General features: G+C 43.0%; 1 protein-coding gene and 1 long non-coding RNA gene across 3 annotated transcripts in view; one reads left to right on the plus strand and one right to left on the minus strand.

The window, feature by feature from the left end:
- The window catches only part of GALK2 (galactokinase 2), an 80,953-nt gene that overhangs the window by 25,762 nt on the left and 27,195 nt on the right, over nucleotides 1-27,996 (plus strand). For both annotated transcript variants that reach the window (XM_074966387.1, XM_074966388.1), the window contains 3 exons: nucleotides 56-202; nucleotides 19,315-19,413; nucleotides 22,434-22,586. In XM_074966387.1, coding sequence (XP_074822488.1) covers nucleotides 56-202; nucleotides 19,315-19,413; nucleotides 22,434-22,586 — 399 coding nt within the window. The remainder of the gene's footprint in view (nucleotides 1-55; nucleotides 203-19,314; nucleotides 19,414-22,433; nucleotides 22,587-27,996) is intronic.
- LOC141995288 (uncharacterized) lies at nucleotides 1,272-27,985 on the minus strand. Its single transcript, XR_012641289.1, has 3 exons — nucleotides 27,256-27,985; nucleotides 12,769-12,963; nucleotides 1,272-1,357 (listed from the first exon to the last, which is right to left on the minus strand). It is a non-coding gene; the product is annotated as an uncharacterized LOC141995288 (long non-coding RNA).

Genomic DNA, 27,996 nt, shown 5'->3' on the forward strand with positions numbered 1-27,996 from the left:
AAAGTCTAAGGCGGTCTGTACTTGATACTCAGATTGTTTATTTTTTCATTGTTAGGAACATTTTGGTCTTAATAGCTCAACTGGAATGAATTGTCTGTTAGATGGAACCATCCCACCAAGTTCTGGTCTGTCTAGTTCCAGTGCGTTGGTATGCTGTGCTGGACTTGTGACACTTACAGCTAATGGAAAGACCCTTTCAAAGGTAATTTACTGTAAAACCCAAGAGTATTAACTGTAAAATACAACTTTAAATATTGTTAACATCCATAAATTTTTAAGACACAATGCAATTGTTTTTACAAAGAACTGTTGGATATAAACTGAAAATATTGCACAATTGAGGAAACATGTTTGGCCAAATTTTGGCAGGCTTTAAGTTTGGCAAGGAAACAGGCATACATTAAAGCTGCAGAAAGAGCATTATTGTAAGCCTGTATTTTGGCCAGCTCAAGTCTCTCACATGGCCATCCCTGGACCAGATGTAATCTCTGCAAGCCAGGATTGAGCATATATGTTCTAAAGCATGTGGACCACACCCTCTGACCCTTATACTCCCTCCCTGAATGACTTGCTGTGGCTCTAGTAGCAAAGCATCTGTTGAAAGCCTGTGGAGAAGCTTCTTAATGGGTTATAGTCAAGGCAAAATAGGAGTAGAAATCTTCCATCCCACTCTCCCCACTGTGTTTTGAAATGAACCCATTTACAGTCCACATCCAGAATTAAAGCCTTTTTAAACAGATATTGTTCCTCAAAAACAAACCCAGCGTAAGTGAATTGTTACCACTAAAACTGGTAGTAGACTTTTGTTCATGTGTCAAAACACCTCTGCAGTCGTTATGGCGCTTGAAGGTACCACATGGAGCAATAAAGTTGAGTCTGGTGGAAATGTCTGGTAGAATCTAGAATCTTAAATTCAAACATCAGGAAGAGAAAAGAATAGATATAGTGTACACTTGTGCCTGTTGCCTAGTCATTGTAATAAGTGTATTCACATTCCATAACAGAGGAAGTGATTATCTGCAATGATCCAGAAAATTGACAGGGATCAGAAAGCCTGAAATGTATTAGTTAGTAGAAATTGGTAACTTGAACACCAAGAACAGACTTGCTGTATGCTAAGTAATACCGTACAGTTCTCTTAAGAAAAAATAAGTTACAGAATGTACCTTTGGCTGGATGTGCACATAAACTCACACATGGTCTTGGAGTATAGTTCTTGATCATGCCAGACCTGTTCTGAAGAAGGTCAGCCAGGTGCAAAATGTCTGGTTGTGTTGAGTATGATGATGGGTGATAGCACTGATGAGGTCTGTGGCAGCAATGCTCTCCTCTAGCACAACTTCAGAGGTTCTGCAGACTTTATAGCATGGTAGAAAACAAGAAGTTTGGTGCCAAAGGCAAGTTTTTGCACCTAGCACAGAAAGCTTTATACCCAGCTTGGCCCAGATTCTCTGCTGCACCAAGCTTACATTTGGCATAGCAGAGAGACAGGGGCATTCAGGGATCTGGGGCACTCTGAGCCCTAGTGTAAAGTAGAGCACTCTAAGCGTCTGAGTCCCAAGGAACCATTTATCAGCTCAGTATAAAATATGCTGTGCCCCTCCCCTGCCAGCCCTAACGTGCACCCTGCACTTGGACCAAGTGGTGGGTGTTGCAGGGGCCAGCAATACCAGCTGTGCATCAGCTGGGAGCTTCCCCATGCCAGGGGATTTCGCAGCTGGACAGAGATAGGTGCTTTCCAGAACCTTGACACTTCTCAGACCAGAACTTTCTGGGGTCTCTATATTTATTTATGTATATAAATTTTTTTGGAGGAAAAATCCCCCAAAGAAGATATTATTAACATAATTAAAGATCCTGAAGTAATCAATAACTCTTATACAAAATACATCAGTGCAAGTTATCATACCGCCCCCTTCCCCAAGGCATTTGATATAACAGAAATGACAACTGAAGGTAATTTATATATGTTACAATGTCTTGTCATCAACGTGGACTGTCATGATAAGGTTATAAGAGAGGGTTGATTTTTCTTTCCCTTTTGATGGGTGTTGCTAAGCCTTAAACACATGCTTTGCAAAAGCAATGCACAGAAACTTTTGGCTTCAGAATAAGATTTGGCTGAATGGTAGGAGTTCTGTGGCCAAAATTCTGGAATTTTGACCTTTTGCTGAATGGAACAGTTATCTGTTTTCTTGATGCAAAAACTATTTTTATGAAGACACTTTGAGTTATAGTTTTCTCTTTCCTGGTAATGAGAGTTTTAAATAGTGGACTGAAAGTAAAAGTAACTGGAAATTAAAGTGATCCTATGATATTCTCCCTTAACATGAGGCTTTACATCTGTAAGATAAAGAAAAGAACAAGAGTACAAAATGAAAGTGCTGTGCAGTTTTATCTGTGTTTCAGTGCTGGCTTTTAAAAATAGCTTTTTTTATAGAGGCTACAAGTCAGCTCAGAAAAAAAATGTTGTCACTAATTATTGTGTGTAAAAGTCTGAAAAAGGGCAGTGCTTTAGTTTGCCTAGAATTATTAAAAAACCCCAAAAACATCCGCATAATAGTTTAGGCAAAATACCAGTTCAAGTCAATTCAGCCAGATGTGTAATGTTAACCTGTTGCAGTACACTAATATTCAACTTGTAAGATGGCAAATTTAAAATTAAACGGTTCAAAAGAGTTCCTCTCTTCTATAGCAAGATTCCAGTGCAACCCTACACTGGCAAAACATGAAGACTGCTAATGCTCAGTAGTATCATTTGATTTTAAAATTATTTTTATGTTAATATTAGGAAAAGAGACCCTCATAAACACAGCTTTTCAGCATGAAAAAAGTCTTGTCAACAGTGGAAGCAGAATGAGGTTTTTAATTGTCCTAGCGTCATGTTTTCTGGTAAAATTTGTGAGCACGGTAGACTAGTGCATTTAAATAATGAGATTTATTTGAGTGAATTGACCCTGGTGGTGTGCTGCAGATGAGAACGCTTGCTGTGCTGAGGTTTGTTAGGCCACCTCTACATTTTTTCCATTGCTTAGAGCAGGATGGCTAAGTACATGTTTACCTCCTGTGTAAACTAAGGCAACAACATATATAGCGTATTGAACGTACAAGGGAAACATCGCGTGGCTGAAGTTGAATGACATTTAAATACGTTCTTAGAAAGAGCAATTACGGTCATTTGATGGAGCCGTAGGTAAGAGGCCCAAATCTACTCAGCTTTGGCAAAGCTCCCATTGATTTCAGTGGGAGCAGGCCTAATGTAATACATTTATATTTACTAATTGGGGGCCTAATCCAATGCCATGACGTTAATAGAATAATTCCCAATGATTTGACCTGGATTATGCGCAAATAAATTACCAATAAAACAAGATGTGTCAGCCTTGAATTTCAAAAGGCTTCAGGATTGGATTTATAAAGCTGAATAAATTAAACCTGCACTTGTTCACACAAATCAGATGGATGGATGTTCAATTATTTTCATGCTGCAATAGTTGGGTGTAAATTTATGAAACTACTTTCAAAAATTTGGTCCATGTACGATGTAGATATTTAAGCAAAGATCGTATTTCTTGCAAGCGTACTTTGTAAAAAATGAGGCAAGAGAAGAATAAAAAATGGGATACAGAAACAGAATGGCACTTTGCAGGGGGTTTGCATTTGTACTGTGGACTGTGTGTATTTCAGGGGTGAAAGTAAGTTAGAGGACTTACCGGGGAAAGTAAGTTAGAGGATGCCGGAGTCCTGAGCAGGGGGCGTGGCCTTAACCGGAAGGGGCGTGGCCTTAACCGGAAGAGGCGGGACCTTTAAATCTTGATTTAAAGGGCCCGGGGCTCCAGTTGCAGGAGTGGCAGCTGGGAGCCCGGGGCCCTTTAAATCACCCCCGAGCTACCAGCTGCAGAGGCTCGGGGGCAATTTAAAGGGCCCAGGGCTCCAGCTGCCGTAATCGCAGCGGAGCCCCGGGCCCTTTAAATCACTGAGGAGCCCTGGGGGCTCCCAGCTGCTGCCGCTACCCCAGGGCTCTGGGCTCTGGCAGAGCTTTAAAGGGCCTGGGTCTTTACTGTGGTAGCGGCTGCCAGAGCCCCGGCCCTTTAAATCCCTGCCAGAGGTCCGCCGCTGCTACTCCAGAGCTTTGCAGCAGGGTTCAGGCGGAGATTTAAAGGGCTTGGGGCTCTGGCAGCCGCTACCACCCCGGCCCTTTAAATCCCCTCTGGAGCTCTGCCGCTGCTACTCTAGGGCTTCGGCAGCAGGGCTCCAGCGGGGATTTAAAGGGCCGGGGCGGTAGCAACGGCTGGAGCTCTGGGGCCCTTTAAATCCCCGCTGGAGCCCCGCCGCCACTACCCCAGGGCTTTGAATTGCTGTCTGGGAAAGCTGGTCCCGGTATGGCGCACCGGCTCTTAACGGTGCACCATACTGGGGTGTACCGGCTTACTTTCACCTCTGGTGTACTTCCTGGTATATTGTTAAACATACTTACATACATTTTCTGAAAGTGAAACTTTGTCATTTTAGGCAAGTATGCTGTCTAATAATGTGGAATTAGTTGCTCCGTGGCTGATTTTATACCAATTGGAAATCAAACCAGATCATTTTGGGCCTGATCCTGTGATGTGATCCACTTGTGCAGCCCCTGCTCCCATGTGGAGTCCCATTGCAGGTGGGGTTGCCAGGTGTCCAGTTTTCGACTGGAATGCCTGGTCGAAAAGGGATCCTGGTGGCTCCGGTCGGCACTGCCCACTGGACTGTTAAAAGTTGGCAGCACAGTAGGAGCCTGGGGCTAAGCCAGGCTCCATACCTGCCCTAGCTCCGCGCTGCTCCTGGAAGCGGCCCCCAGGTCCTTGTGGTCCCTAGGTGCATGGGCGGCTAGGGAGGCTCTGTGCACTGCCCCCACCCCAGGTGCTGGCTCTGCAGCTACCATTGGCTGGGAACTGCGACCAATGGGAGCTGTGGGGGTGGCGCCTGCGGGCACAAGGGCAGCACACGGAGCTTCCCTGGCCGCCCATGTGCCTAGGGGCCGCAGGGAATTGGCGGCTGCTTCCTGCACCCCAACCCCCAGCCTGGAGCCCCCTCCTGCACCTCAAACCCCTCATTCCCAGCCCCACCCCAGAGCCCACACCTCCAGACGGCACCCTCACCCCCCTCCCACACCCCAACCCCCTGCCCCAGCCTGGTGAAAGTGAGTGAGGGTGGGGGAGAGCAAGCAACAGAGGGAGGGGGATGGAGCAAGTGGAGGCAGGGCCTCAGAGAAGGGGGCAGGGCAGGGGTGTTCGGTTTTGTGTGATTAGAAAGTTGGCAACTCTATTGCAGGATGGAGGCCATAGAGTTTATGACTGCGCCTTTGAACCATAGTGCTGTGGTGAGTTAGATGCCTAAATACTTTTGAGGATCCGGACCTTAGGACTTAGCTTCAGGTTTTTGTTGTGTTTCTGTTTCAGTTATTGAGGCAGGGAAGTTACACAAAAAGGGCCTGCTGCCAAATTCTTATATGAGCTTGGGTCCATGTGCTGACTAAGGAACTGATCCAAAGCCCTATTGAAGTCAGTGAGTTTTTCTATTTATTGCAGTGGGCTTTGAATCAATCACTAACTGCATTAATTTTGAGTGTTATTAGTCAAGAGGTTGGTATACTATAACTATGAAAGGGATCTTCAAATCAAAATTTATAATGTAGCAGTTTTGACTTGTGAATTAACTCAATGTGTTTATCTTGGCACAAGGATATGTTGTTTTTACATTGGTTTATATCTTCTAGCTTTTTGGTTCAATACTCTTCTAATTGAATAAATCCTTAGAATATTGAATTAGGGATCATTATTTCAGTTTAAATGAAAATGTTAATCTAGTTTTATATACAGCTAAGGTCTTAATATTTTGCTTTGTGTAGATCAACATTGAGAATGGGTGGTTTTATATTTTAAATTCAATGTTTAAAAAAAGTCACTAGTGATTTTTGGGTGAGTGCGCCACACTTTCTGAAAACCAGGCCCCTTTTTGCTGTCTCAAGTTAGGCACCCAAAAACGGAAGCACTTTAAATCACGAGTCACTTTTGAAAATCTAGGCCATTAGAAATAATGATGGAAAGATGGGAGTCGGTTTGTGAAGGCCAGTGTTCTCCCCTTTTGCAATGCAGCACACTGGGAAAAGATAAATAGGGACATAAGCTTTGCACATTAGAACTTCATTTTTGCAGCTCAAGTGAATAGCACAGGTAGCACAAAGTGTTGTGTTTGTGTTTATTTTAAGTGCATTATTTTAGTCTTGGATCCAGTGTTTCACATAAGTAAATGATGTTTTAATAAAAAGGGAAATTCAGAGGACACATGGCTTTAAATGTGGCTTTAGTCTGAAACGTGTCTACCTGACAATGCCATCTGGATGGGGGGAAGGAGACTGTGTTCCATGCTTATGGCTATCATTGAGAGACAGTAAAAACAGAATTGCAGGATGCTGTTTTAAGAGTCACTTTTCAGCGTAGAACCACACTTAAAATAGTCTGTTGTACACAGAAGAGAAAGTACCATCCACTCGTCTAAATCCATTTTGATCCATCAATATGACTTCAGCAGGACTTACATGTGGGATAAACACACCCCTGTACAGAAAGCCACCGAAGGCTTAAACAAGCTTAAGTCTAGCGTTTACTTGGGATTTAAGTCATTCATAGGCCTTGAGGTCGTCTTCTGAACAAGGTCAATTTCACCCTGTTTGAGTAAGGGCTGTAGGATCAGGATCTTTGTGAACTAATTCTGGAAACTTTAGACAGAAAAGCAATGTTTTCTGTCATTTTCTCAGCTAAGTTATACACAGTAAGCCTCTGCACGACCCAGGGCCTGATCCAGAACATGCTGAAAGCAATGGGACTCATTCCATTGACTTCCATTGGACCAGGATTATAATTCCTTTCAGAAGAGAAAACACTGGGTTTTTAAGATGGCACTGCTAGCATTTGCTAAGGATTTATTTCAGATATGGAGACCAATCAGAATTTTGGGTATGACACCTTAGGATAATTTTCACAGTGATTAATTGTAATTTCACAGAAAGTCTTATGTGGTAAGCAGCAGGAGTGGATGAATCATTAAAAAGCAAAGGTTCTGTTTCATGCCAGTGCCCTTAATAAAGGGGAAAGAGAAATATGAAATGAAGGATAGAGAAACCAAATTAAGTTTTGTGGTTGGTTTACACTGTGCACTGTAAATCACATAATAGTCTGTTTTTTGTTTTTGTTTTGTTTTGTTTTGTAAAAGAGAAAAGCACACAGGCTGAGCATGTGGAAAATTTCCAGCTGTTCAGGCCTCAGGATACATAAAGCGATAGAATAGCTTTGACTCTTTGGTCCCAAACTGCCCAAGGAATTCAAATTAGACAGAGAAACAAGGAAACAATCAATATCCCAAGTTTACAAAGCCAATCACATCTAGAGAAATAGAACAGCTAGGTGAAGGCTTCTGGGCACATGCACTCCGAGGATCTCCGTCTTCTCCTGCACAGCTCATCCTGTCATATTTAATGGAGTGCAAAAACTTTGGAGGCTTTAGACCACACAAAAATAAACATCAGTATGTTGCCCACAGGACTAGTACACAAACCAGTGTAAACAAAATCGAAACGTTTCTGCAGTGTACGTATACAACCGTAGGTCCCCAGTGCCGACGCTAAAGCTGGGCTTTAGTGTGTTCGGGACTTCGTGCTGACCATTCGCACCCGGATGATTTTCACCCTGAGAATTTAGCTGTGGAATTTTCAAAAGCATTCAGCATTAGCCTTTTCTGCTTCCACCGAAGCCAAGGGTAGAAATTCCATTGCCTTCAATGGGAGAAGAGTTAGGCCAACACCAATGTCTTTTGAAGATCCCACCCTGATTCTGAAACTGCTGTGCAGTGAGGAAGGGTCTTAGAATTGTGCCTGTAGCCACCTCCCATCTAGCCTCAATTTCCCTACCTGTAAAATAGGGTGACAGTCAACTACCTTACCGGAGTTTTTGTGAGGATGAAAGTCTATAAAGTGACTTGAATTTGTAGACTGATGCGTGCAATGGTTATAATTTAGATTATTTTATCACATTACTACAGAGAGTTTTTCCATTTCCTTTCTATTTTAAAAGTATCTGTCAAATTAAGGTGATTGAGCTTGGTGCTGGAAAACAAAGTTGCTTATCTATAAATACACATGTAGACTTTATATTTTAAGATGTTGTTGTTACAAAGCACTATCAAAGCTTCCAGGCCTCCTCCTCACCATAGAAAAAAAAATTCCAGAGCTATTAACAAGTTGTTAGGTTTGACTGTGTTTATTCAAATCAAGTGGAAGCAGAGCACTTGAGCGGCTTGTGTGGTAATCAAAGGCCACAATCTCTCATGAACCAGACTGGAAATACACCATTTAAGTATGTTAAAGGAGAGATGACATCAAGTTAAAATTACTGTGGTTATGATGACATCCAGATAATATCTGACAAATATTTTCCTGCTTCTGATGGAAATAAGTATCATTACCTTGCAAAACATATGTGAAATTCAGGTAATTGGAATTTAGCATGCAGACCAAAGGCAGATGGTAACCTTCATTAGTCTCTAAGTATTAGGTTATTTTATCCACAAAATATATTTTAATATCAGGCCTTTTCTCCCCAGATGCTATTGGATCATATATTAAACGTCTGAGATTGAAAGACTATGAACATTTATGTTGGCTTAAACTATGTCTTTAGTGATGTAGAATAATGATCATGTCATGCTGCTTTTATATGCTGCAATACATATGAAATAGTCATCTATATCTGTAGCTTTATAGTTTTCAATACTATGAGCTGAAGACCTGATCCAAACCCCATTGAAGAAATGAAAAATCTGTAGTGTGTTTTTCCTCAGGCGCTAAATCTTCCACACTTTATCGTGCAAGCAAGTGCTGAAAGCCACATTGGTTGCGACATATAAAATGAAACTGGACAACACATTGGTAAATGTAAATTAGAAAACATTCCTGCATTGGCTGAGGGATAGACTAGGTGGACTAATAGGATTTTTGCATCTCCTGATTCTATGATTTTTTGCTCATGCATACACATAGATACCTTCATTTCCCAGAAGTTCTATGATGAAAAGAGCTCTCTTCGAGCACTGACAGTGAAAATGTTTAAAGGCTGTAGCACACTATTACATGGCTGTTGATAATAGGGGTTCCCCTCACAAGTAATTACCTTTCAAGCAGAAAGGAAACTGAATTTTTGTTTTCGAGCTTAATTGTTACAGTGTCATTTTTCTTGCTTTCTTTTATTCACAAAACCTGATGTACTAACCTTGCCCAAGATGTCTTACATAAAATAACTCAAGTGAATGTAAATTTATACCATCATTGTATAGATAAAGTCAATTCATTTTGTTTGTAGTCGTTCTAGATTTGTATATATCAAGTTTTGTGGTAATAAAATGTGTGCTTTTCCAAAACAAAACCAAGCAACACTAAATTTGTTTTACTAACAAATATTTGCCTGTCTCCCACCCACTAATTATCCCACTCTTTTAAAGGGTTTAAACTTACGTGAGTTTAATTCTTTAAAGGTTTATGTGAGATTGAAAGAGATTGGTCACTGGTATGTAATATATTAAAAACGACAGTATAGCCTGTTTCGATGCAAAGGGCCACCTTCTGTCCCAGTTTACACCTTGTCCCAACCCATGCCCAGGATGAAAATCAGAGTGGTTGGCCCTTAGTCCACCTGCTTAAACAGAGGTTATTACAGTTCAATCTTCCTTATCTGGACTTCTCACTCTCACACTTCCTTAGCAGTTGTCTGTATATTTGTGGGGCAAAGTCATATAAAGTGGATGATCTTCTGTTTCCATTATAATTCATTGTCTATTGTCATCACCACCACACGGACCCAACGGAGATTAAAGAAATTAAATTAGTGATTAGTAAACTCCCAATGAAATAGGCTCTAGTTGGAAACAGTGTAACAAAATGTCATACCTTAAAAAGGTGAGTGTATGAAAAACAAAGAGGAAACAAAACTTACAGAGTTGGGTTGTGTCTGTGTTTGATGCAGTGAAAGAGGAGGGGTGATGTAGTCAGAGTGAGAGGCTAGGAAGATGACCATAACAGCCATATTGGGCTGCATTATTAGGAGCATTGCCAGCAGATCGAGGGAAGTGATTATTACCCTCTATTCGGCACTGGTGAGGCCACATCTGAAGTATTGTGTCCAGTTTTGGGCCCTCCACTGCAGAAAGGATGTGGACAAATTGGAGAAAGTCCAGCAGAGGGCAACGAAAATGATTAGGGGGCTGGTGTATGTGACTTACAAGGAGAGGCAGAGGGAACTGGGCTTATTTAGTCTGCAGAAGAGAAGAGTGAGGGGGGATTTGATAGCAGCCTTCAGCTGCAGTGGGGTTCTAAAGAGGATGGAGCTGGGCTGTTCTCAGTGGTGGCAGATGACAGAACAAGGAGCAATGGTCTCAAGTTGCAGTGGGGGAGGTCTAGGTTGGATATTAGGAAAAACTATTTCACTAGAAGGGTGGGGAAGCACTGGAATGGGCACAGGCAGATTTACCATGAAACAAACAGTGTGGTGGCATGGGGACCCCAATGACAGGGAGGCCCCCAAAATGCAGGACAAATCTCATCTGACAACCTTCCCCTGAGTCCCAGCCAGTAGCGCAGCATGGCTTAGGTAGGCAGGCTGCCTGCATTCCATGGCCGGTGGCCCCATGCCGTTCCCAGAAGCGGCTGGCTGCTGGCACATCTCTGTGTACCCCTGGTGGGGGGAGGCATCTGCCCCCCTCCTCCAAAGGGGCAAGCAGAGATGTGCCAGCAGCAGGGCTAAGGCGGCTCCCTTCCCACGCTGTCTCCCTCACTCCATGCCGTGCCACTCCCGGAAGTGGCTGGCATGTCCCTGCAGCCCCTGGGGGGCGGGGAGGGGGGCGTTGTCTCTGCGCGTTGCCCCCACCCTGAGCGCCGACTTCACAGCTCCCATTGGCCAGGAACTGTGGCCAATGGGAGCTGTGGTGGCAGTGCCTGCAGACAGCAGCGCTCAGAGACTCCCCTGGCCTCCCCCACCTCGGAGCTGCTGCCAGAGGGGTATGACGGTCACTTTGGGAGCTGTGCTGCCCACGGTAAACACTGCCCCCTGACTCCTCCTGCACCCCAACCCACTGTCCCAGCCCAGAGCCCGCACACCACACCCAAACTTCCTCCCAGAGCCTGATCCCCACACTCCCTCCTGCATCCCAACCCCTGCCCCAATCAAGGTACCTCACTTTATTTTCATTTACTTCCTATTATTTATAATATAGGAGGAGGATGAAGAAAAAAAAGAATGAAAAACGGGGTGGGGGGGGGAAGATAAGAGAGAATGTTATTTTTTTTGGCTGGGTCCCAAGAGGGCCCCCAAAAAATGAAGCTGTGCACAGGGCCCCACTAACTCTAAATCCGCCACTGGGAATGGGTTACCGAGGGAGGTGGTGGAATTTCCATCCTTAGATTCCATCCTACATGGGGTTTTTAAAGCCTGTCCTGACAAAGCGCTGGCTGGGATGATTTAGTTGGGGTTGGTCCTGCGTTGAGCGGGGGGTTGGACTAGATGACCTCCTAAGGATGGTCTCTTCCAACCCTAATCTATGATTCTGTTATTGGAACTTGTGAGAAAAGTTGTCCCCCTCCCACCTCTGTGGAAAATTTCAACTTTTCACTGAAAAAAAATGAAAACCAAAGATTTTTAGCTGAAAACCAAAAACTTTTTGGGTGTTGAGCTTTTCAACAACAATTTGAGACTTTCTTCAGAAAGCAGACACTTTTAGTGAAAACATTTCATTTAGTCAAAACCCAAGTTTTCCATAAAAACAAACAGTTTAGGTGGAAAATTGACCGGCCCTTGTGAGGAATTTAGAAAAAAAAAAAAATCTTTCTACCTAAAAACAGCAGCAAATACTTCAATGAACCTCCCCTCCCCCCACAACTTTGTTAGTCTAAACTGTGTCTCCATTGATCTGATTTCTTAGGGTAGACTTCTTTGTGCTGTCTATATTGGATAGGAAATACTGTGGCTTAAAGATGAAACAGTTTTTAAGTGGTAGAAATTTCTTTCTTTGTAACCCAAGATTTGACTTACTTCTTATCAGGAAGAACTTTAAACTGTTTCAAACAAAAAACAGAGGTATTTTTTGAAACTCTCCTTCAGATCAAAGGCTGGTCCTGGTCTGCACATGTGAACAAGTTATCCGGCCTACAAATGAGTAAGCATTGCCTCCTGGTGATGGATAAATACTGATCAGAATTTAGGATGAGGAGGGGGAAAGAAACAGAATAATCTAAGAGGTGGGTAGATGTGCGTGCCCCGCTTTAGCTTTTTCCAAATTCGCCAACTACTGGTATCTGAAAAAAGAGACTTTTAGTTTTAAAGTGCTTGAAAAACAGCAGCTTGCTGAAAAAGTTTATTACTTCTTGCATGTTTCTAAATGATAAAACTTCTCCTGTGCAACATTAAGTAACAATGAATTTTGTGTGCTGTGATTCTGTTCTTGATAATGTTGTTTTGCTCTGTTTTAATTAGGCACATTCTGACAAAATGTAGTTATATTTTCTTTTTATTGCATAAACAAAACAAAATGCTAAACACAGTATCTTGTATAACTCCTTGATGCTAAACATCCCCCAAGTCAAGCACTGCCAATCTGGCATGTGAACGTGCCAAGAGATACTAACACCCTGATTGCATTGGTCTTTGAAGCAGGAGTTGGAAAGCTATGATATTTGAGGCACCTGCTTACCAGATTGGTGGTGGAGTTTAGTCGTTTCCTGAGAATGACATGCTCAGTCTCTGGGGGCAGGAGGAGGAGAGGTGCCAGCAATTCATGGAGGTGGCAGGTAGGCGAGGAGATGTGGGGAGGAATAAGAGGAAGAAAGGAATCCAAGGAGCTCATCTAGGCCTGCTCTGGGGTCAGGATCAGAGGACATGAAGGTACCTAAAGACGTAAGGGATAACCACGGACAAAATAAAAAACAAACTTAAGCTCCAGTCCTCCAAATATGTCTCTCCTCTCTCATGATATGGGGCATTACTTCAGTCACTACTACAGCTGCAGTACTGGAGGGCTATAGTACATGCATGGAAGTTTTGGCCAGTGGAGCTGAATGTTGGCAGATCCATTGCTCACAATATTACAGTTCAGGGCAGTTGCTCTTATATTCCCCTTCCATGGTCCAGCCAGGGCTTCTGACTCCCCAGCTGTCACCTGAGTAAGGACTGCAGGATTTGGTCCTAAATGATTACAGTAATAGCCATTTGATCATTAAACAGCCAATATATAGCACAGCATTGCATTGGGCTGTATATTCTGCCCAGTGCATTCTGGAATGCAATAGGTCACATGATTGTTTTGAGCTGTGCTTGTGGGGGAGTTATCATGAACCTATGCAGATTATCACATAACTGATGTAGGTCATGTGAAATAAAAATGATAGAAGATGCAGTGAAATTACTTCTAGGGTCGTCTAGAAAAAATGGATTCTGACCCAGGTCTTCACTAACCAGTAACCACTTAGCTATTCACAGGGCTCAGGAACATTTTTCTCCTGTTTTTTTGGAAGGCTGAGATCCAGAAAACAATTTTTGAAGTTGTTTGGTCATTTTTACTGTTCCGTTAAATGACCCACTTTGCTTATTTACTACACCAGATAGCATGCAAATGGGGTTGTGTGTCCCTCTTAGGACTCGTGTGTTGTGTTAGCAATATTATTTCACATTCTAGCTACATTACCACACTCACCCACATCTGAGTGGGGTAGCGTGGCTGGAATTCTTCTCTTTTTTGTGGCCAGTACTGGAGAAATCAGAGGGTTTTTAGAACGTGTGGATTTCAAAAGAATTAGGCATGGAAAGTTCAAATTCACATGTTACATGAAGCCACTATTGCTTCTAGGATTTTAAAGCAGTTTTCCTGGTCCTTTTGTGCATTGATGTTAGTATTTTTTTATGTCTTTTTGTGTTACGTATATTACCATCACCTCTGAAAAGCTTTAAACCTGCCCCAGAAACAGCTAGTTGAGACAGCACTGCTGAGAAGGAGCACAGTGGTGGAAGGGAATCACAAACCTGAAAGTTCTAATTCCACTTCTGGGGCTGATTTATGTGACAAGTCACAAACATCTTTGCCTCAGTTTACCTGTCTGTAAATTAGGAATAATTCCTGCCTTACAGGGGTACTGTGAGAATTGATTAGTTAATGTTTGTAAAGTTCTTTGGCATTTTGTCATACACGACATCTTCATTGATCAGATACTTAATTTGGGGGATGGGAACTGTGCTAACAGTTGTGGGTCTTGAATGTGTGGGAACCATTCATGTATTGTGGTTTGGCTCAGAAGTGGTGAACCCATAGGAGAGAAATGGAAGGGCCAGCGACTGCTCAAGCTGTAGGCAAACTAGGTGGCTGTCTAGGCCCTCAGCTTCTACCTAGGATGCCAGGAGTGGCTGGCTAAACCTAAATGGCACTGTGACCTCATGCATGCAAGGAGATTTTCTGTGCGTCACACATCTGGCTTTTTTCCCCCCTGCAGAACTGTTGTTTTTAGAAGCCCTCTTATGTCCGAGATCCTAATTTTCCCCAGCTTGCCTGTTTTTAATAATAATAGTTTGCATTTCTATAGCATCTCCCATCTGAGGATCTCAAAGCACTTTGCAAACAGTAATGCATTCTGACACATGAGGTAGGGTTCTCACTCTGGATCACAGAAGAAGTCAAATATAGAGCTGGAGACCTGGGCTCTCAGCTCACTGTTTGAGTCACAAGACCATCCCTCTTTTCTAAATATAAAATCTCTGCACGCCATGGATCTCTGTGTCTCCCTATCTCTGTTTCAGCTTCCAGGATTCCAGTCACACTTCCCTGAATTTTGTTTTACCGAAAAGCAAATGTTTGGCCGGTTGCTTCCATAATGAGTAAAAACTGCTTTTTTGCACAAGTGACTACTTCACCCGCTCTAGTCCCATCCCTCTGCTACTACAAGTAGAAGGCCAGTCTGGGTAGGTATGAGCCTGTTTAAATTAGAAACCAAGTCGTTCAGGGTTGCCCTAGGCTGTCTTTTGGAGAGGGTTCTTCAACCCCTGCCAGGTCCTCCTTGGTGGTCCTGCCATTCCTGGCTGAGTTTAAAAAAGAAAAAAAAAGTTGCTCAAGGCTCCAGCAGTGCTGTATGCCCAGCACACGCAGCTGGACAACTGGCAGGCTGGAGCAAAGCAAGAACCAGTGCTTAGCAAGGCATGGATCACTGGAACATACGAAGGGACTGGGATGGCAGTGTGCTAATTGTTAACATCCCACAGCTGCAAGCCCCCCCCCCCCCGTTTTTTAAAAGTGTAAACAAGGCTCACAAAGTTGAGTGGTAGAGGATCTGTGCAGAAGGCGATATGACTTGTATCCAGACAAAGCAAAGGGAGAATTGCCTAGTCTGCGTTTTGCTATGCTTCCTCCCAAAATCTGCAAATGAAACACAGTCATTTCTCTGCCTGCCATGCCTGAGAGCAAAATATACAGCACAAGTACCTCAAGAGCTGCATTTTAGGCTACATTATTAGAAACATGTGTGCGCAAATCTGTACCTGGATATTTCAGGCACAAAATCTTGATCTTACACAGACATCAGATTTTCAAATGGGACAGTTGTGTGCATCTAAACTGTGGAGAGATTTCCACTCCTGCCCAGCTGATGCATTGCTTGGACCCCAGTCCAGTATTCCTTACAAGTAGCTGCAAAAACAAGCGAGGAGGTATTGCTGCCTTGGGAGAGGAGGAGGGAGGGAGCAGTATAGCTGTGTGGCTCACCCTGGTGATGGGGAGCACATGGATGTTTGAGAATATACACCGTTCCAGCTGCAGAGAAGAGTGAGCACCTACAAGCTGCATTGTGTGCGTGCGTGCGTGCGTGCATGTATGTGTCTGCTGGGGGTCTGTGTGTGTGTGTCTTTTTTACTATGCAAATACTTCATTGGTTATTTTAAGAGAAAAAAGGGCATCATTAATGTTGGGTGGACTGTTACATGGTAAGGTTTCATTCACAAATTATTTCTAATTTTTTGTGGGGAGTGGGAGAACATGGACTTCGGTTAAGGCCTGACATTCCTGATACATTTAAAATTAAAAAAAAAAAAAAAAAAAAACCAACCCCCCAAGCAGCGAGGGACACTTCTGTTTGTGTGGCCTTTTTTTAATACTTCCTCAAGAAGCAAAGGAGGCACAATCCCTATTTGTTATTCATCTTTCAAATATATGAAGGGACACCAGGTTAAATTTTGCTTGTGGCCTGGCCGTTTGCTATTTGCTGCGCAGGGGATTTAGCTGTCTGATTCCCATTAGTGATCAATTACCCCATAAGATCCTGGGCATCCATGGGAAAGCAGACCCCTTTGTCTTTAGATTGGTGTAAGTGGGTCTGTTTACACTGTGGCACCAATATGGTGCTCTGAGGACAATCTGAACTCTCCTTGATGTTTGCCTCAAAGGGCTCCTATCTGCTCAGTTTTAGAGTAGTTTGGTAATGGTTTTTTGAGAACTGCTTATCAACCTTAAGTTTATTGAGCGTTTTACATAAGTAGCACTGTGGGCCAAGTAAATCAACCTTTAGTGCTTTTGCAAGCCACTCAGTCTGATTGCATAGCTCTGAGCACGCACTTTACAGCTTTGTCTGTTTCCAGTGGCTTTATGTAAATTGAGTGAATGAGCAGGCAGGCACACATACCTCCCTCAACGTATGGTGATTTACTGCCTTTATCTGCTACCTTTTACAGTTGTGTGGTACAGCTGGTTAATGTCCCCACTCTGGTGATTATCTTCTTTCAGGTCCCTGCTGGGGGATCTGAATCTGACTTTGCTCCTGGTTTGAAGATCATGCTGCTGCTTTGCTACAATCTTTTTTCTTTTCCTTTCTTCCCTGTTGCAAGTATGATGCTGACTACCCTGTGCTTGATGGAATGAGTTGGTACGGGCATGTGATGCGCAAGGCCATGAAAGCTTTCCCCTTTACCCCTGGTTATAAAATGTTCTTAGAGCATTCCCCAAGGCGCCTCAGGGGCTGGATTAATGTCTTTGCTGTGAAGTATCTTTTACAGCAGTGATAACATGAAAACTCTCCCCTTCTAAAGCACCATTTCACCTGCAGGTGTCAAAACATGCTAAGACATTGATGAAGCCTCACACAAACACTCCGGTGTTTACAGGTTACAGAAATTGTAGATTAGGGTGTCATGTCAGAGAGTTTCAGAGTAGCAGCCATGTTAGCCTGTATCCGCAAAAAGAACAGGAGTACTTGTGGCACCGTAGAGACTAATACATTTATTAGAGCATAAGCTTTCGTGGGCTACAGCCCACTTCATCGGATGCATGCAGTGGAAAATACAGTGGGGAGATTTTATATACACAGAGAACATGAAACAATGGGTGTTACCATACACACTGAAAAAAGAGTGATCAGGTAAGGTGAGCTATTACGGGCAGGAGAGCGGGGGCGGGGGAGAGAGGAGGAACCTTTTGTAGTGATAATCAAGGTGGGCTATTTCTAGCAGTTGACAAGAACGTGTGAGGAACAGTGGAGGGAGGGGATAAACATGGGGAAATAGTTTTACGTTGTGTAATGACACATCCACTCCCAGTCTTTATTCAAGCCTAAGTTAATTGTATCCAGTTTGCAAATTAATTCCAGTTCAGCCTCCCTCGTTGGAGTCTGTTTTTGAAGTTTTTTTGTTGAAGAATTGCCACTTTTAGGTCTGTAATCGAGTGACCAGAGAGATTGAAGTGTTCTCTGACAGACCTAAAAGTGGCAATTCTTCAACCAAAAAAACTTCAAAAACAGACTCCAACGAGGGACTGCTGAATTGGAATTACTTTGCAAACTGGATACAATTAACTTAGGCTTGAATAAAGACTGGGAGTGGATGGGTCATTACACAAAGTAAAACTATTTCCCTATGTATCCCCCCCACCCCGTTCCTGTCAACTGCTGGAAATGGTCCACCTTGATTATCACTACAAGAGGTTCCCGCCTGCTTTCCTGCTGGTAATAGCTCACCTTACCTCATCACTCTGGTTACAGTGTGTAATGTAACACCCATTGTTTCATGTTCTCTGTGTATGTAAAATCTCCCCGCTGTATTTTCCACTGCATGCATCCGATGAAGTGAGCTGTAGCTCACGAAAGCTTATGCTCAAATAAATTGGTTAGTCTCTAAGGTGCCACAAGTCCTCCTTTTCTTTATGTCAGAGAGTGGAACGCAGACTAGACAGCACGTTCCCTAGGGAATGGAGAGGAGCCACTGACAGACTGGCACTGGGAAGGCCGGAGTCCCATAGTTATTTATTTACTTACTTACTTAAAGAACGTTACAGCTGAGGACATTAACAGGCTCCTGAACAGTCATGGAACTACTACACACTGGGCCGATATCTGGGATTGGATGCACACATAGTGCTCCCATTGACTTCAGTGGGAGCCACACACACATCAAAGGGCAGAATGTGGCCCTTTAACTGTTTGTTCGTTTTTGGTTTGTAAAATGAGATCATCATACATTTTGAAGGACCAGACTGTGGCATTGCCAGCTGCCCTGTGCATAGGGCAGCGCCTAGAAGGAACTGTGCCTCTGAGACGGGCAGTGATGCTACTTGCCAGATAAGGCAGTCTCAGTGTAAGAATGTCAGAGCCAGACCCTGGATGATTTATTGTGGGGACCTGATCATGCATTCTTTACTAAGGCTAAAGTCCCATCGATGTTATTGGGAATTTTGCCCACGGGAGCACTGGAGGATCAGGTCCCTAATTAGGGAAAACTCTGTGAGTGTTCTTGAAAATGCAAAAGTAATAAATCTCATGAGTTCAGCTTCAATCGGTAACTTCTAGTTATGAAACCGACACATTACAAATAGTAAGGTGAATTATCTGGATTGCGTAAGTTACCAGGGAGCATACTTTGTATTCCGTCAGTATTGCAGCACAATTTCAGACAGAGGTGTGGAAATGGGATGGGGGAGGAAATGGAAGGAGGACTGGTGCTAGAATGGAGACTCTGATAAATGTCCAGTGCCATCCTCTACAGTGGAGTCAGAGAGATTGTGGCATGGTTTAGAGCAAAAGGAGAAAGACTATATGATGATACCATCTTACAGTGAGACTGGGTCAGACTTGCATGGCATCCAAAACACAGTCTATTGATAAGGAATGTGTGGGGACGGGTGATCTCAGAGGTATCTCACTGTCCTCCTCAGTCGGTCAGTGTATGTGATGCATCCTTTATCTTGACTCAAGCTTTACTTCCAACGTTTCCTTAGGTGGAACTTGCAGAAATTTGCACCAAGACCGAACGGTACATTGGCACGGAGGGAGGAGGCATGGACCAGTCCATATCATTCCTAGCAGAAGAAGGAACTGTACGTAGGTAGCTCTTTTAGTGTAAACTAACAACACATTACAACTGTAAATATTAAAGATACAGGAAACAGATAAGCTGGGCAAAACAGTCACGGATTATGCACAAATGAAGATGTGAGTATATATGAGCCTCATTGTATAAGAAGTACCACTATTCAGAACACGAGAGGCTTGTAGGACTAAGAAGATGAGAGTGAGATGAAAAGAGAATAGAAAGGCTATATGGGAGAGGAAGAGATATGAAAAAAAGGAGTAATAGACTCCATGTTGGTCAGCTGATACTCCAGGTTCAGTGGTGTAATTCCTACATTATGAAGTCTAAATGGCTGGTATTCCCTATGATAGTTATCACAAGAATTCTTTATTGGAACTTCTAGTGATGGGCCCATTCTAGTAAAGCTGTCAGATTAGCTCATAGCTACAATGGGGAATTATAAAAAATGTTCAGACTTTAATTTCATAAAATGCCAGTGTTTAAGAAAGATACCTTCAACACCTGAATCAAACGTGAGAAACCGATGAATGGGCACTGCTATACATGACCTGCTGAGCGATTCACAAGTGCTGCAAAATACCATTTACAGTGGGATCTGCCTATTATCTAAAAAGGTGTGTGTGGCTTTGGGCGGTCAAACCTAAAACTCGCAAAAATATGTTTATTGAAATGAGTGCAGCCATTCATGAGAAACCTGTCCATTGGCCATCTGTTTAAAATGCTTATCATTTTACTTGTGACTTCATCTCTCCACAACATGTGTAATAGGGGTTTAGCTCCATATCATAGCGTTTTCTTGTATTTGCCACTTATATGGAAAATGTGCTCATCCCTTGAATACATTGAATATTCTCAAGTCCACGATGAGTGCATTCTGAACGCCCAAACATTGCCACTTTTCTGGGTCTCCATCCAATCTACACAACAGCTTCTACTTTTGGTAGCACCTGTGCAGCTGCACCAGTGCTGAAAGAAGTTACAAATTTTCTTGACATACAGTCACCTTGGCTTTGTCTAAGTGGAAATGTTTTATATGGCTCAAAAGCGGTAAGGGTTTCTTACTCAAAGTGGTGAGCACAGTAATGGGTACGTACGCAGAGTGAGAGGACTTTTAAAGGGAAGCAAGTCTCTCCCTTGATATTTGCAAAATAATCCATAACTAGGGTGACCAGATGTCCCAGTTTTATAGGGACAGTCCCAATTTTGGGGTCTTTTTCTTATATAGGCTATGACCCTCCCAGCCCCTGTCCCGATTTTTCACATTTGCTGTCTGGTCACCCTATCCATAACCCCACTGGGTTAATACAATGATGGCGTGGATACATGGCTTGGAAGCAGATTGGCATGTGGCCACATGTTGTTTGTTTAGCACTGTAGCTGTTCATGGAACCATGCAGGAAATGAAGAGCACCAAAACCAGTAACAGGTCCCTGCTCTATAGAGCTGCAGTCTGCTCTAAGTGGATCCCTGGCAAGGTATGCAATATACAACCTACCCCAGTGAAGTGTAAGATCTAGGTGTGCATTTCATCTCTTCATGACATCACAGCCTGAAGGATTTAGTTACTGGGATTTATAGCCCAGTTCACCCAAAGGGCACAAAATGCTGTACCCATGTTATACCTCACTACAAGTCTATGAGGCAGGGAAATATTTTATTCCAGTTCTGTTGCCGGAGAAAGTGAGGCAATAATTGGCTGAGTGAAGCAAGGCCCTACACCCTACTCGCTGGCATTTCTCTGTTTGTCTATCTGTAAGGCAATAACTTTTCAACCCATAGCCAATCAGTTCCAAAATTTCACGGACTGTTCTAGGCATCAGTGGGCAGAACCCTACTGAGTGACAGTTGGGCTGTGACACCCTCTCCCTGATACCTAGTCATGGGGTCTTTACGTCATTAGTGCCCTCCACCCCTAGTCTGGAAGCAGTAGCACCTGTATCCTGTAAGAAAGGGATTTTGAAACACTGGTAGGCTAAAACAGAAACAGTCACAAGGGAACACAGATCCCCTGGCATGGTGGGAGGATGAATTGGGGTGCACACAGAACACTAGGCATGGAGGGGGAGACTGGGGGACCCTGGTATGGGAGCAGAGGGGAATGGGGTACACACAGTGCCCCGGTAGGAGGGATGTGGAGTGTTGCAGGAAGTCCCTGAACTAGCGGGGGATGAGAGGGTGGCACAGGGGGACCTTGTGGGCTGTAATGGAGGGAGGCAAGAAGCTGGTGTGCTCAGTGAGCTCAGTCTACAGAAGCATGTGAAACTGTCTAGTTTTTAGGAGAGTCATTTTGCACAATATCACCCTGATCCTACAATGCATGGGCAGATTGCGGATTCTGATGGGGTCCCTGCAGGTACAAAAGCTTTCTCCCACACCACACACTGTAGGACTGGAGCCTGAATGTGCTATATCAAAAAGAGCTGGCTGCTCATTTTTTTCTAGCCATTTGATTGGCATTGCAGGCTCCCTCCAGTAGAACAGTCTGGATGTTTTATTGAAATGTAGCCCACTGATTAAATATCTACTCTGTAGTTATTGGGGCTAGACCTGCATCGAGACTTAGAACACCCTGGAAAGGTGGGGGTGGGGTGTTCAGGCATAAGGCTTTGTTTAGGTCCAACTCTCATATTTAGGGTTCAGTTCTCACTATGCCCTCGTTGCCACTCCCACCCCAGCTGGATTTCAGTTTCCCCAAATGCCATCTGGTATCTTCTTCTTAAAAGAAAGTTATTTTGAAAAGTGTTGCCTACAAATAGGTTCTGTGAAACTCTGAAAACACAAGGACATTTAATGGAGAAGCCATAAATTCCAGCTCCCAGGAAGAGGCTTCAGGTTTTCTTGTAACTTGACCATTGGGGCTAAATAGCTTTTCTCACTGTTTCATGTCAATTTCCTTGATTAACCAGCTGTGGGTTCTTGAGAGGAAAAAAAATTTGCAAAAGGTAAATGCATGTGATTTATTGAGCTAACTCCGTTGCTGGTTGCTAGTAAATTTAAACTGACCATTCATTTTTCTTTTAATAGGCCAAGCTGATAGAGTTCAGTCCTCTGAGGGCAACTGATGTGAGACTTCCAAGTGGAGCAGCTTTTGTTATTGCTAACAGTTGTGTCGAAATGAATAAAGCAGCAACTTCTCATTACAATATTAGGGTGATGGAGTGTCGTCTGGCTACAAAGGTACTGTATGGCTTTTGTCAAACTCTAATGAAACCTTCATCCAACTATGTGCTTTCCTCCACCCCTGACCAGTCACAGCTTTACTTTAACACCAGGTCAGGTGCTGCTTTAACTGACATTTTTATCTTCTCAGGGCCAGACCCCTCTACCCTGTTGCAAGGCAAACTCCCACGGAGTTCAATGGAAGTGTGAAGTGTCTGGGATCAGACCCTTATTGTTTGTTGTAGGGTCTGTGGTTTAGCACTATTGAGTTTATTGGTTATTAGGCATGGATGGAGAGAACAAATTAATTCCTTTTCAGCAAAAATATTTTCAGTTAATGCAAGTAGAGGGCTTCTAATTAAACCCTGATAATGAAAAGCCAGTGGAGAAAAACAAGTGTATTCAAATGGTAGTTATGTGTGTACACGAATAGATGTGTATTTACTGGGATAAGCAGAAAGTAATAGCCAAGGATATAATGTAGAAACATTCAAATGCTATTGGAAGTGTTGATTAGAAACAGATACTTATATTGAGTTTAGAGATGGGCCTGAACCAAAACTGCAGAGTTGGATATGGACTGGGATGCCAATTCACAGGTTGAACCAATCTCTAAAATAGGTTGAATCTGAAGCACTCCAAGCCTTGGGAAAGTTCAAATTTGGATCAGGATTGAAAAACCCCAGTGTTTGGGAACATTCAGATTTGAAATTTGGATTCAATTGGTTATAGAAATAAAAGGGACTATTCTTTTCTCAGTTACACTGGCATAAGTGGGGAGTAGCCCAGCTGATTCAAAGGACGTACTCCCAGTTTACATGTTATAAGTGAGTAAAATTTGGATCAGAGAATTCAGCTGAGAGTTTACATAATTACGTTGTGGAACTCATTGCCACTGAATGTTGTGAGGCCAGCAACTAAGCGAGATTTAAAGAGGGGATGGGACATTCATAGGATAGCCAGAGTTGTAACAGTTAATGCTGAAAAAAAGAGTTTTGGAAGGGATATAAAACCTCATACTCATCCCTCTGCAAGCTGTAAGAGGAAAGGAGCCCACTGAACCTGAGTGAACATATACCATATTATGGCTTTTGGCATAACTTTTCAAAAGAGAATCTAATGCTCACTGAAACTTTTTAAGCGTCCTGTACGGGTCAATAGTGGAAAGCATACTAAGGTTGTAGTTGGAAAATACCATGTTTTGTGTGTGTGTGTGTGTGTGTGTGTGTGTATTTAAGAGATACATGATAATGCCAGTGGTCATGGCCAATTTCTGTTGCAATTGATTCTCATGGACTTCAGTGCAACCAGGGTTAGGACCTCTCTGTGAATGGCTCCTGGCAGGAATGACAAACCTTGTACTTGGGGTAAACAACAACTCAACTAACTTGGGTAGTCCTCATTTCTTTTGGCAGCTAATGCAAATAAGAGTCCAGGAATCTTCATATACCCTATTTTAAACAGACCATTTGTAAGACCTTCTTAAGGGTTGTTTCATAAAGCAGGGTAGGTGAACTGCACCAGCTTTTAAAATTACTTTGATTAGTTGCTCTGTGTTGTAAACTGCAGAGGGAGGGAGGGAGGGAAAGATGGATGTTACACCACCTGTTAGAGATGACACAATCCCTGAAAAAGTACGTTTCACAGCTGTGCAGTTTTAAGGAAACTAACAATTTACATCTGCCCACTTTTAAGCACATGTTGCCAAGATGGATAGTTGCATGCACAATAAAAAATTTGTTGAGACAGAAAAAACCTGTTTTCTTTAGGAACAGGTCATAGAGGGGTGAAGGTGGGCAGATGAGGGGAGGGAGGGTTGTCTTCTGGGTACTATTAACACAGCAGAACTAATAAGCTAACAGATGTATGAAACAGCATCTTAGGCCTCAACACAGTTTTTTAGGTCATTCTTATTGATGGATGTCTTGATGGTAGTATTTGTCCTTCATTCCTGTAGCTCTCATCTCATTTTCCTTACTCTTCCCCTTGCAGACATTTACACATGGGCAGAAATACCAGCATAACATATTCCTAATTGCTTTGGTTGGCAGAGGATATAATGAATCCTTGATTACCACTCTGTACATGCTGTCTTTCCTTTCTCCAGCATTCATTCATTTCCTTTCTATTCAGATTTTTATACTGTGCTCACCACCGTAGTCCCTGGATGCTTTCCAGGAGTACATTAAGCAACATGACGAAAATCTGTCACGTTTGTTAACTCATCCTCTCTCCAAAGGGAAAGGTGTGTGTGGTAGAGTGTTTTGGCTTGGATTTTATATAAAATAGAAATAAATATCTACGTGTGTGCATGTAAACCCCTCCATAGAGCTATGTTGGTTAGAGAAGGCAAGGCCAAAGAAATGCATCTTGTATTTAGAGCATATGGTGGGTGAGGTTTGTGATGGTGCTTAATTTCTGTGGGAGTTCATTCCACAAAGTTTTGGGCCAGCCCACGAGAAAGTTTTATCTCCTGCACACATGATCTTTATCATTATTGTAGGAGTTCAGTTGTGCCAGAGGAGCAAAATTGTCTACCATAGTCTTCAGCCCAGAGCCTATTTAATACATTCTCATGGTGCCCTGCAATAGGTTATGTTTGGCCAGGGCATCATTTGACTCATTCTTTTGCGTACAATGGAGGTCAAACACCTACCTCCAACAAATAGAAGACGACAGAACCATGTTTAATTGAACGGTTGACTTTATCATAAAAAAAAATAACCAAATTGCCAGATACTGAATTTCTGTTTCAAACATTCCTGAAAAATGGGAGAGATTTTCAGACTTCTAGTGTTAACCTAGTAATCCAGTAACGAGTGCCCTGTTTGGGACAGCTAGGGCCTGACTTTCAGAGAAGCTGAGCATAATCACAACTCCAACTGAAGTCAATGGTTGCTAAACACCTCTGAACAATAACCTCGCAGCTGTATGACCATTGTGTACCATTGGTAGGGGCAGAGCAATATTGCTTGCTCCTTCCTCTGAAGCATCCCTGGAACTTCATCAGGTGCTCCTGGGCATGCTCTTTGGCTACAGGAAGTTCAGGGATGGGGAATGACATTGCACCTGCGTGGGCCAGACTGGAAGACAGGGGGTGAATGTGGTGCAGACTTGGTGGGGCCAGCAACTGCAGCAGGGATGACTTTGCAGGGCTTAGTGGTGATGCCTGGGATCTCCCTCACTTCCCTGCACTGGGCTCAGCAGCTGCTATGCTTGGGAACCATGCTTTGTGGGTGACTGTTTTGTTTCCTTATTCTGGGCAGGAGTTTTGTTGGAGAATAAACTTTGGATACCCAATGTTAGCAAAAATGTAGGTCTCTACTCCTTTGTACTATACTTCAGGTTACTCTATCTATAAAATGGGATTAATAATGCCTACTTATCTACCTACCTGAATGGGTGCTGTAAAGTTTAATCAGTTAATGTTTGTGAAGTACTGAAAGACCCTCAGATGTTACTATAGGACTGCAAAGTACTAGGGTAGTATTATTATGATGTAAGGCTAAGTATACCAATATTCACTATGAATCATTGTTTATATTTGTCCCATCATTGCCTGGGATATACTTTTTCACAGTTACTTATAGTGTAATCTTAGAAATAGATAGGTCATGTTATTGGAGTGGGTAGTGATAAATGAAACTTGGAAAGAGCAGGAAAAGCAGCCACTGAAGACACTTCAGACCCTTAAGCAGAATCTCAACTCATACAGCATAAATATTGATCACTTTGAAGACAGAGCCAAGGACAGACCCGAATGTAGAGCAACTATCAATAAATGTTGTAAACAGTTTGAGAAAAAACAGATGTGAAAAAGTGATTGAAAAAAGGGCCAAGCGTCATGCCAAGTCTTCAGTGGGTGCCTACACATTTCTGTAGGACATGTGTTTGTGACCTCGCTCCTTACAGATTGGATCATACAGCTACAGGGGAAAAAAAAACCCACCACCAAGATGTTGTGATGTCATCATCAGATACAACAGATGGCCATACATTTATAGTGTTCCAGTGAGACTGTAGTATTGAGCAATAAGGGCCAGAAGAAGAGGGTGTATCCTGGCAGTTAAGAAGTAGCTTGAGGATGCCTCACGTCCTTAGTCCATCTGATCAGTAACTGTCAGGAAACACCAACCTGTGGGGTCAGTATTCTTGTAAATTCAATAGATGGATTTTCCCCTATTTCTTTTTTGGGTCTGGTGTTCATTGTATTTAGAGTTAATGGGGTGGGATTTTTTCTTTTAAAAAAGTTCAGAAACTGTGTTGTCCTAAGTTTAGAATGATCACAAAAATACCAGCTGCTAATGTTTTGCAGTGATCAGTTTCTTTTCAGTATGTTTAGTCTGTAGAGTATCTAAATAGCAAGCTCATTTCAAATGCAGCCTCTCTCTTCAAGGAATTGGGAAGGATGTGGTAATGTGCCAGTGGCATAAAATATAGTGCATTATTTATTCAGATAATAGAAAGCATCATGTTGGTTTTTTTAAGTGATTACACCTGTTTAATTTCAAGTAATGAGGGCTACAAGATGCTGTTCATTAGTGTAATATAATAATTCTTTACATTCCTTCAGTACCATTAAGCTGAAGATCTCAGATCACTTTTACAGACAACTACTCAAGATATGAAAGATTAAAATAAAAAAAGTTATGTGAAGAAAACATTACCCACTGCAACAGTGACTCACCGGCTGGCACCCTGCCTTCTGGCTGAATGTAGCATTGTTGGATTTTTCTGTTTCTCTGCTGACCAGCCATTCATCTTGTGATTTGGACTTCCAGCTGGATCACGTTTAGCCTCATCCATTGTGGCCAGTAAACCAGAGGCTAACTCTGCAGTCCCACAACTTCACATCAAATCATCAGGCCAGGGTCAGGCCACTAGTCCTTCCAGCCTTTCTGCTTGGGGTCTCCTCATGTTAGCCTCCTCAGTAAGACAGCCCAGTCCTTCTCTCTACCCTGGGTTTTGCCTTGTCAGGCCTCTTCCTTCTCTCCTAAGATACCTCCTACATCAGACCACCTTCTCCTCAAAGGGCTCACATGCTCAGCAGGGACTGCCCTGGGACCAGCTCCCAACATGACAAAGGAAAGAAAACAAAACTAAAGGAAATAAAGAGCAGTACACAACCCCCTGTCCACAAGGACCCTCCAACCAACTGTACTACTGCTCCATGCTCATAGGAAAGCTAGGCTCACTGCTTTGCTTCTCTCTGGGAGCTGAGATGAGAGGTCTGTTTACCTCCCTGTGAGCTGGGCTTCTGCCTTTTGAAGCTCCTCCTCCAAGTCCACCATACTTTACAGGTGTGATGGGGTGGGGCTGCCTGAGTCTAGCAGTGCTCCTTAACCCCTTCCTGTTAAGTGCAGACTTTGTATGTCCCATAACACCCCCATTTTATAGGTAAGGAAACTGAGATACAGGCAGATTAATG

This window comes from Natator depressus, chromosome 10, assembly GCF_965152275.1.
Source record: "Natator depressus isolate rNatDep1 chromosome 10, rNatDep2.hap1, whole genome shotgun sequence".
NCBI lineage: Eukaryota > Metazoa > Chordata > Testudines > Cheloniidae > Natator > Natator depressus.